The sequence below is a fragment of the Pseudophryne corroboree genome, chromosome 9, assembly GCF_028390025.1.
Source record: "Pseudophryne corroboree isolate aPseCor3 chromosome 9, aPseCor3.hap2, whole genome shotgun sequence".
Lineage (NCBI taxonomy): Eukaryota > Metazoa > Chordata > Amphibia > Anura > Myobatrachidae > Pseudophryne > Pseudophryne corroboree.
In genome coordinates, this window is record NC_086452.1 from 153002641 (window position 1) to 153014191 (window position 11551).

Sequence of the window (11551 nt, forward strand, 5' to 3'; positions counted from 1 at the left end):
TGTCTGCCGGAAAGAGAGATCCAAGGTAGGTTTTAAATCTAGGATCGAGCACGGTGGCCAAAATGTAGTGCTCTGATTTCAACAGATTGACCACCCGTGAATCCTTGTTAAGCGAATTAAGGGCTGCATCCACAAGTCCCACATGCCTAGCGGAATCGCTCCCTTTTAGCTCCTCCTTCAATGTCTCCAGCTTCTTCTGCAAAAGCCTGATGAGGGGAATGACCTGACTCAGGCTGGCAGTGTCTGAACTGACTTCACGTGTGGCAAGTTCAAAAGGTTGCAGAACCTTGCACAACATTGAAATCATTCTCCACTGCGCTTGAGACAGGTACATTCCACCTCTTATATCGTGCTCAATTGTATAGGCTTGAATGGCCTTTTGCTGCTCCTCCAACCTCTGAAGCATATAGAGGGTTGAATTCCACCTCGTTACCACTTCTTGCTTCAGATGATGGCAGGGCAGGTTCAGGCGTTTTTGGTGGTGCTCCAGTTTTCTGTACATGGTGCCTGTACGCCGAAAGTGTCCCGCAATTCTTCTGGCCACCGACAGCATCTCTTGCACGCCCCTCTCGTTTTTTAAAAAATTCTGCACCACCAAATTCAAGGTATGTGCAAAACATGGGACGTGCTGGAATTTGCCCATATTTAATGCACACACAATATTGCTGGCGTTGTCCGATGACACAAATCCACAGGAGAGTCCAATTGGGGTAAGCCATTCCGCGATGATCTTCCTCAGTTGCCGTAAGAGGTTTTCAGCTGTGTGCGTATTCTGGAAACCGGTGATACAAAGCGTAGCCTGCCTAGGAAAGAGTTGGCGTTTGCGAGATGCTGCTGCTGGTGCCGCCGCTGCTGTTCTTGCGGCGGGAGTCCATACATCTACCCAGTGGGCTGTCACAGTCATATAGTCCTGACCCTGCCCTGCTCCACTTGTCCACATGTCCGTGGTTAAGTGGACATTGGGTACAGCTGCATTTTTTAGGACACTGGTGACTCTTTTTCTGAGGTCTGTGTACATTTTCGGTATCGCCTGCCTAGAGAAATGGAACCTAGATGGTATTTGGTACCGGGGACACAGTACCTCCAACAAGTCTCTAGTTGGCTCTGCAGTAATGATGGGTACCGGAACCACGTTTCTCACCACCCAGGATGCCAAGGCCTCAGTTATCCGCTTTGCAGCAGGATGACTGCTGTGATATTTCATCTTCCTCGCAAAGGACTGTTGGACAGTCAATTGCTTGGTGGAAGTAGTAAAAGTGGTCTTACGAGTACGACTTCCCCTCTGGGATGACCATCGACTCCCAGCAGCAACAACAGCAGCGCCAGCAGCAGTAGGCGTTACACGCAAGGATGCATCGGAGGAATCCCAGGCAGGAGAGGACTCGTCAGAATTGCCAGTGACATGGCCTGCAGGACTATTGGCATTCCTGGGGAAGGAGGAAATTGACACTGAGGGAGTTGGTGGGGTGGTTTGCGTGAGCTTGGTTACAAGAGGAAGGGATTTACTGGTCAGTGGACTGCTTCCGCTGTCGCCCAAAGTTTTTGAACTTGTCACTGACTTATTATGAATGCGCTGCAGGTGACGTATAAGGGAGGATGTTCCGAGGTGGTTAACGTCCTTACCCCTACTTATTACAGCTTGACAAAGGCAACAAACGGCTTGACAAATGTTGTCCGCATTTCTGGTGAAATACTTCCACACCGAAGAGCTGATTTTTTTGGTATTTTCACCAGGCATGTCAACGGCCCTATTCCTCCCACGGACAACAGGTGTCTCCCCGGGTGCCTGACTTAAACAAACCACCTCACCATCAGAATCCTCCTTGTCAATTTCCTCCCCAGCGCCAGCAACACCCATATCCTCCTCATCCTGGTGTACTTCAACACTGACATCTTCAATCTGACTATCAGGAACTGGACTGCGGGTGCTCCTTCCAGCACTTGCAGGGGGCGTGCAAATGGTGGAAGGCGCATGCTCTTCACGTCCAGTGTTGGGAAGGTCAGGCATCGCAACCGACACAATTGGACTCTCCTTGTGGATTTGGGATTTCGAAGAACGCACAGTTCTTTGCGGTGCTTTTGCCAGCTTCAGTCTTTTCAGTTTTCCATCCTCATGTGAAGCTGAACCACTAGCCATGAACATAGGCCAGGGCCTCAGCCGTTCCTTGCCACTCCGTGTGGTAAATGGCATATTGGCAAGTTTACGCTTCTCCTCCGACAATTTTATTTTAGATTTTGGAGTCCTTTTTTTACTGATATTTGGTGTTTTGGATTTTACATGCTCTGTACTATGACATTGGGCATCGGCCTTGGCAGACGACGTTGCTGGCATTTCATCGTCTCGGCCATGACTAGTGGCAGCAGCTTCAGCACGAGGTGGAAGTGGATCTTGATCTTTCCCTAATTTTGGAACCTCAACATTTTTGTTCTCCATATTTTAATAGGCACAACTAAAAGACACAGAGGTAGCTACAGCCGTGGACTACCGTACTGTGTCTGCTGCTAATATAGACTGGATGATAATGAGATGAAATCAATATATATATATATATAATTTCACACTAGTACTGCAGCCGGACAGGTATATAATATATATTTATTATGTACTAATGACTGATGACGGACCTGCTGGACACTGTCAGCTCAGCAGCACCGCAGACTGCTACAGTAAGCTACTATAGTAGTATGTATCAAGAAGAAAGAAAAAAAAAACCACGGGTAGGTGGTATACAATTATGGATGGACCAGCGACTGCCGACACAGAGGTAGCTACAGCCGTGGACTACCGTACTGTGTCTGCTGCTAATATAGACTGGATGATAATGAGATGAAATCAATATATATATATATAATATCACACTAGTACTGCAGCCGGACAGGTATATAATATATATTTATTATGTACTAATGACTGATGACGGACCTGCTGGACACTGTCAGCTCAGCAGCACCGCAGACTGCTACAGTAAGCTACTATAGTAGTATGTATCAAGAAGAAAGAAAAAAAAAACCACGGGTAGGTGGTATACAATTATGGATGGACCAGCGACTGCCGACACAGAGGTAGCTACAGCCGTGGACTACCGTACTGTGTCTGCTGCTAATATAGACTGGATGATAATGAGATGAAATCAATATATATATATATAATATCACACTAGTACTGCAGCCGGACAGGTATATAATATATATTTATTATGTACTAATGACTGATGACGGACCTGCTGGACACTGTCAGCTCAGCAGCACCGCAGACTGCTACAGTAAGCTACTATAGTAGTATGTATCAAGAAGAAAGAAAGAAAAAAAAACCACGGGTAGGTGGTATACAATTATGGATGGACCAGCGACTGCCGACACAGAGGTAGCTACAGCCGTGGACTACTGTACTGTGTCTGCTGCTAATATAGACTGGATGATAATGAGATGAAATCAATATATATATATAATATCACTAGTACTGCAGCCGGACAGGTATATATATTTATTATGTAATGACTGATGACGGACCTGCTGGACACTGTCAGCTCAGCAGCACCGCAGACTGCTACAGTAAGCTACTATAGTAGTATGTATCAAGAAGAAAGAAAAAAAAAACCCACGGGTAGGTGCCTGGTATACAATATTATATATATATATATTATATACAATTATATATATATATTATATATATTAAACTGGTGGTGATTATTATAAACTGGTGGTCAGGTCACTGGTCACACTATCAGCAACTTGCAAGTAGTACTCCTAAGCAGACAATCACAATATATATTATACTGGTGGTCAGTGTGGTCACAAGGGCAGTGTGGCACTCTGGTAGCAAAAGTGTGCACTGTACGTTATATGTACTCCTGAGTCCTGCTCTCAGACTCTAACTGCTCCCCACTGTCAGTGTCTCCCCCACAAGTCAGATATACAATTATACAGTCACACTATCTATCTATCACTTCAGCAAGTAGTAGTACTCCTCCTAAAGTACTCCTCCTAATGCTCCCCAAAATTACTACTGTGTCTCTCTCTACTCTAGTCTCACTCTCTATAAACGGAGAGGACGCCAGCCACGTCCTCTCCCTATCAATCTCAATGCACGTGTGAAAATGGCGGCGACGCGCGGCTCCTTATATAGAATCCGAGTCTCGCGATAGAATCCGAGCCTCGCGAGAATCCGACAGCGGGATGATGACGTTCGGGCGCGCTCGGGTTAACCGAGCAAGGCGGGAAGATCCGAGTCGCTCGGACCCGTGTAAAAAAACATGAAGTTCGGGCGGGTTCGGATTCCGAGGAACCGAACCCGCTCATCTCTAGTAACAAGTGGGAAAATTCACCACCGGTGGATTCCCATGTCACCTGTCTAGTGATGTTGTCTACTCTGCCTGTCACCACTGTCACCTCACTGAAGGAACCGACAGATAAGCATGTGGAAGGATGCCTGAAGTCTATTTACTCCATTACAGGTGCTGTATATAGACCCACTATAGCAGCCTTTTGGGCTACAAAAAGGAATTGAAGCATGGGTTCAGGCATAAGAGGAAGAGCTTCCTCAGGATATATCTAACATTTCCAGACAGTACCTGTCTCACATGACCACCGCCGCCTATTACATTCAGGAGGCGTCCTCTGAGGCAGGTGTGTTGGTGGCCAAGGCATCGACTACGTCCATCCTGGCTCGCCGCATTCTGTGGTTGAGGTCATGGAAGGTGGACCTGGACTCCAAAAAGACCTTGGGGGTACTCGCTTTTAAGGGAGACATCCTGTTTGGGGAAGACTTCAATAAAATTGTGGCTGACTTGGCGACTGCTAAGACTGCCTTTCTCCCTAACACTACTCCTTCTGCAAGTCCCACTTTTCACTCCTTTCGGCCTCAAAGGAAAGCAAAAGGTCAGGCATACCCGAGACAATCTCGTGCTTCCAAAACCACAAAGTCCAAGGCTAAACAATCCTGGGCATCCTGTCAGCCTGCTTCTAAACACGACAAGCCTGCTGGATGATGGGACAAGCCTCCCCCTGGGGGATCCCAGGGTGGGAGACCAACTTCTGCGATTCACCCAGATCTGGTTAAAGACCACTTCAGATGCATGGGTATGAGAAATTGTCTCTCACGGGTACGCAGTCTCTTTCAAGAGGCATCCCCCTCGCCAGTTCTGCACAATGGTTATCCATTCAGATCCATTACAGACGCAAACTCTACAAATGGTTGTGAGTTCCCTCCTGAATACAGGAGTGGTGGTGCCAGTACTTCTACCCCAGAGAGGCAGAGGATACTACTCGACCCTGTTTCTAGTACCAAAACCCAATGGGTCTTTCCGGCCTATACTCAACCTCAAATCACTGAACAAGTTTGTGAGAGTATCCAAGTTCAGTATGGAAACACTGCACTCAATTGTACAGGCCATGGAACCTGGAGATTATATGGTATCCCTGGACATACAAGATGCTTACCTGCATATACCTATTGCCATATCGCATCAGCAATATCTGCGGTTTGTTATTGGCAACCTTCGCTATCATTTTCAGGTTCTGCCTTTTGGACTGGGCACGGCCCCTCGGATCTTCACCAAGGTTATGCCGTATCTGGACGACTTGCTGATCCTGGCAAACTCCCACGATGTCCTCCTCAGTCATCTGCAACTGACTGTAAACTTCCTACAAGCCCACAGATGGCTCATCAACTGGAAGAAGTCCTCGCTGGTCTCTGCTCGGAGCATGGTGTATCTGGGGGCACTGCTGGACAGAAACAGTCAACAGCTGTTTCTGTCTCCAGAGAAGGTCCTGAAGCTTCAGGACAGGATAAGATACTTCCTCTGTCGCCCAAGAGTGCCGAAAACCATCATTTGCACGGATATATTACAGGGTCTGGAATTCTTTCTTCACCTGGTGTGCTGCTAAGAATTATAATGCATACAAATTCGGAACTTCCAGACTTCTGGCTTTTCTGCAACAAGGCCTGGACTTCGGCTTTCGGCTGGTCTCCCTCAATATTCATATATCTGCCTTGTCGGTGTGGTTTCAGAGAAAATTTGCATCTATTCCCGACGTTCATACTTTCACTCAGGTTGTTTTACGGATTCAGCCTCCCTATGGCTCCATGGGATCCTGTTGTCCTGAATGCCCTGCAAGAGTCTCCATTTGAACCTCTTGAGTCAGTGGACCTTAAATGGCTCACGGTCAAGGTCCTGTTCCTACTGGCTATTGCCTTTGCTAGGAAGGTGTCAGACCTAGGCACTTTGTCCTGTCATCCACCCTTCCTGATATTTCACCGTGATCGGGAAGTTCTCGACCTGGTTATTTACCTAAGGTGGTGTCATCTTTTCACCTAAACCAAGAGATTGTGGTTCCGACCTTCATCTCTTCTAGTTTGTCTTTCAAGGAGCGGTCTTTGGATGTGATAAGGGCTCTCCATATATACGTGGAGTAAACTGCCTCTATCTGGAGGTCAGATTCCCTTTTTGTGCGGTTTGGTTTTCACAAACGTGGCTGGCCTGCGAATAAGCAATCCCTGGCCAGATGGATTAGAATGGTGAATGCACAATCTTAAGCACAGGCTGGACTCCCAGTTGCTGCTGCTATTATAGCCCATTCTACTCGGTCTGTTGGACCTTCTCGAGCAGCTCGCCGTGGTGCGTCCGCTGAATAATTGTACAAGGCGGCTACGTGGTCCTCAGTGAACACGTTCATTAGGTTCTATGCCTTTGATACTTCCGCCTCCCAGAATGCTTCCTTTGGATGCCGGGTTCTCATACCCGCTAAGACGCATCCCCTCCCTTGAACTGCTTTAGGACGGCGGCAGAATTATTAGCATATTTCCGCATGTACCCTGCGAGCGAAAAGGAGATTTATGGTAGACTTACCATCTTGTGCACAGAGACGCCCGCTGCTGGCATCTCACATCCGCGCTCGCATGCATAAGCGGGAATATTGGACACACAGCCGCACCATCGGAACCTCTGAGTAATCCTATGTCTCAGACTGAGCGGCTGTGCTAAGATGCTAGGGCCTCTCCAGATGTGAACGAATTTGCAGTGGCTGACTAGGTAAAGCCCAATCAATCTAATCAGTTGCAGCATGTGCTCAGTGCGACTTTGGCTCATGCACAGTGGTAAACAATCGCTCCACTGCGTCCAACATCGACATTGCATGTACCATTGAATCAGACCCATAGATCTGCTTAGCTGCAATCACTTAACCATTTGTCTGGCATGGTCGCATCAGATGCGACCAAACCAGCAAGTGTTTTATGTGACCTGGTCGCACATGATGCGACCAGTCAGACATATAGTGTTAGCAGTGGCAGGGAAGGGAAACTTCCCTCCGCTGCTGCTGTCATGGGGTCCGGAAAGATTGCTCTGCCTCCCTGTACTCTTCCTTCAGTGTTGCCGTGCTGCTGGTCACTGCTGATTGGTCAGCACGGCAGGACCCCCAACCCAGCCGCTGCAGACAATAACAGCCCCTGGGAAAGTGTAAACCAACCCCCCAGGCCCCCCCCCCCCCCCCCACCCTGTATACCTGGCAGCGTCTGGGGTGTAAAAATTAATGTCACTGTGTTACTGATCTTTCCGACCGATGTTACGATGTTTGAGAATTTTATTTTTTTAAATAATAATTCAAAAATATATATTTTTTCTTTTTATTAACTAAAATCATTTTGGATAAGGTTCAATTAATGTTCTTCACCTAATTCACTCATAAAAAAAAAAAAAAACAGACAATTTCTGAGCGTTTCTTTTGGGAAAAAATCTTCAGTTAAGTGGTTAAAGTGGCAATTACATCTAGCTTCATATATTTAGAATTACAAGGCTTGAAGCGCAGGATCAAATATCTCCATGTGTTAGGTGTCTGACTGCAGTATATGAGGTTAGGAGTTTAAGTCCCAGGTATGGTATGCTGAGAACTGTATGTTTAAAATACAGGGGGATATAACTAAAAGTCATGGTGCACATAAATCACACAATGACAGTTAAATGTAGCTAATTTACTTCAAACAAGTAGAAACATCGGTTATCATCGGAACCATGATGACTAAATAATGTTTTTTGACCGATGTTTCCTTTTAATGTATTATCCCCATCAGACAGCATAAGTAGCTAACACAACAATACAAAATGGTGGCTTGAATACTGAACTAACACATGGGGCCTGATTGAGAAATGTACTCAGTTTTGATGTTTTACTCAGTGGAGCGCATATGTCTGAGCCGCACTGACATCTGTTTGATGGTCTTGCGACTACAGTGACAGTGAGGAGTTATTCTCAAAGTGATTGACAGTTGGGGCACCGCTTGTGGTCAGTAACGGGATGGCTACTGAAATGCAGGAATTTTGCAACCATTTTGGGGCCATGTAACTGGGCAGTCAAAAGGGCTCGGGCACTTCAGTACCGTCGGCCAGTCTGCGATCCCTTTGGGTCACTCAGAATATCGATGATTAACCAATGTGCGTCCAATAAAGTTCTTGGAGCCTGCGCACTGAGTGTCTGGTGTTGAGTTGAGCTGCCGCACTTTAGGTGACCGGCCTTTTAGTTATAATAGGATATAGGAGATGCTGCGCTCAACCTTCCTTGATATAATTCAGAACAATAACTGTGTGGATTTCAATTCACTTTACTAAACATAAATGAGCTGATACAAAGAAACACTGTATGTAAAAACATAAACAGAAATACTATGTTGCAATGATATAACTTGGCTATAGTTGTGCAAAGCCCTTTTCAATGTAAAGAAGACAGAGAAATTGATCAAAAATGGATTGCTGTAACCCAGCTAATGAAAAAACCAGTGTTAAACATAAAACTGCTGTGAACCAGCTAATTGAAAGAGTATATGAAAAACGCTGTGAACCAACTAATTGAAAGAGTATATGAAAAACGCTGTGAACCAGCTAATAAAAGTTTAAGGTATGAGTTTCTGGTACAGACTGCGGCATCCTGCTCGTCTGTCAATTGGTCCTGTGCACTACGTTGTAGCTTTTAGATCTAAATGTTTCACGGTGTCTCCCCGGGGATAAGAGCGTTAGGAGTGCTTGGCTGGGTGAGTGAATATCGGATCTCCGGACTGGACCCTTAACCCTCCAATGCTGACTCCCAGAGGTGCGTTCATTTGACAGACGCTGCCCCGGGACAGAGCGTGTGAGTCAGGGTCTTGTCTAGGGAGGAGATAGCTGCGGCTACTGGCTTTGCCGAGCCGTTCACTATGTATCTCCTCCACATACAGAGGATCGCCTATTTTACCCCCTCTGCCGCGCGTCCTGTCTCTCCACCAGCTTACCTCCTCTTCTTACCGCTGAATGATGGTAATAGATTTGCTGTGCATCCCGCATCACGTGATCGCTGGGTTTTCGGTAATGGGCTTGTTACAGTGTCAGATCTTGCAGCTTGCGGTGTAATGGTTTGTAATGTTGGTAATCTGTGCCAACACGTTTCAACCTGCGTCTGATGGTTGTGACTTCTTACATAAGCGGGGGACCTGGGATGCTTCCAGTGGGTGTCTCTTTACAAATCATTTGCAAATTTTTGCACAGCCGCTGCACACACATTTGCAGTCTGTGATGGCTTTGGTTTACATCTTTGAATCAGGTCCATGGCACACAAGACTAGACTAAGGCAAACTATAACAGAATTAACTCAGCAGCCCAAACTAGTAGAATGCAGAGACACTGAACTGCACTGTAAATGCAAGATTTCTAACAAGATAGAATAATATACCATTAGAAGCACTGTGTATTCAGAATACCCACCAGAGGCGTAACTCTGGGAGGCAACGGAGTCATCTGCCGCCGGGCTCCTGCTCTGAAGGGGGCACCTCTCCTCCCATTCTGTGACACCATTGAATTAAGTTAATTGATAGCCACCGCTATCTCTTCAGTGGCCAACTTCCTCACTGGTCCCTGCACCTTACAAATCACACCCTTTTTATTATACTGTAGATACACATTTTACAAGTGTAATACCCAGGATTAGAACAATGACCTATTACACTGGAAGCAGACACCTTACTGATGAAGTTGTTTGCTCCTGTGTAGGAAATATGAGAATTCTAACTATATGAAGTTACTTCTCTGACAATTACCGTATATACTCGAGTATAAGCTGAATTTTTCAGCACTTTTTTTTGTGCTGAAAAAGCCCCCTCAGCTTATACTCGAGTCAGTGTGAAGGAGGGGCACGGAGGGCACGGCGCGCGCCTCTCCTGTGTCCCTCCTGCGTCTCCGGCGGCAGCGGCGGGTCTATTAAATGAAGTACCCGTTCATGAGCTCTGATTGGCTCACGAACTGGCACTTCATTTAACAGACCCGCCGCGGCCGCCAGAGACGCAGGAGGGACACAGAAGAGGCGCGCGCTGTGCCCTCCGTGTCCCTCCTTCACAAGACAGCACGGGAGCAGCGGAGGGTAAGTTATACCTGGCACTGGGGGAGCATATTTGGCACTTGGGGGGGGGGGGGGGGCATATGTTGCACTGAGGGGGCATATGTTGCACTGAGGGGGCATATCTGGCACTGTGGGGGCATATCTGGCAGTATGAGGGCATATCTGGCACTGTGGGGGCATATCTGGCACTGTGGGGGCATATCTGGCACTATGAGGGCATATCTGGCACTGTGGGGGGCATATCTGGCAGTATGAGGGCTGTGTACGGCTAGAGCTGCACTTCCCACCCTAGGCTTATACTCGAGTCAATAAGTTTTCCCAGGTTTTTGTGGTAAAATTAGGTGCCTCGGCTTATATTCGGGTCGACTTATACTCGAGTATATACGGTACATGTAACTCATATAGCTAGAATTCTCATGCTTATTGTTCAGGAGCAAATAGTCCCATAAGCAAAATGTCTGCTGTCAGTGTAACAGGTCATGGGTTCTAATCCTGGATATGACTGCTAAGAAATGTGTGATTTAAAATAAAAGACAATAAAATGTAAATATACGGCATATAGATTTTTTTCAGAACACTCCACACACACACACACACACACACACACACACACACACACACACACACACACACACACACACACACACACACACACACACACACACACACACGTATATATAGTGTGTGTGTGTGTGTGTTTGTGTGTATATATATATATATATATATATATATACACACACACACACACACCAATATTTATCTTGCCTCCGGGCAACTGGGACAAACTTACACCCACGTATTGCCATCTCAGAAATAAATATTAGGAGGAGATGTATCAAGACTTGGAGAGAGATAAAGTGGAGTAGTTGAACATAGCAACCAATCAGCTTGTAACCGTCACTTCATAGACTGTTTCAGATAAATGATAGCTATAAGCTGACAGGTTGCTATGGGTAACTTCTCTCTTTTATCTTTATCAAAGGCTTGATATATATCCCCTTATTGTTTTACAATATGTGTTATGGAATATCTACCCAAAGTTGTCTTGTTTTATGTAGTTTAACATTTTGGTTGTTGACTAGCTGAGGTCTGTTTCACTGTGTTACTATTTCATTCCTTTTAGACTCTGTTAAGATTCAATGAGAGGCTGAAGGATCTGCTTTTAATCTTCCCACATTTCTGCCTGGGCCGG

At 46.2% G+C, this 11551-nt stretch overlaps 1 protein-coding gene across 1 annotated transcript in view; it reads left to right on the forward strand.

Moving 5' to 3' along the window:
• ABCA4 (ATP binding cassette subfamily A member 4) overlaps positions 1-11551 on the forward strand; it is a 502596-nt gene that overhangs the window by 363598 nt on the left and 127447 nt on the right. The window contains exon 40 of the mRNA XM_063941498.1: positions 11483-11551. This exon is cut by the window's right edge and continues 55 nt beyond it. Within this exon, the coding sequence (XP_063797568.1) occupies positions 11483-11551 (69 nt within the window). The remainder of the gene's footprint in view (positions 1-11482) is intronic.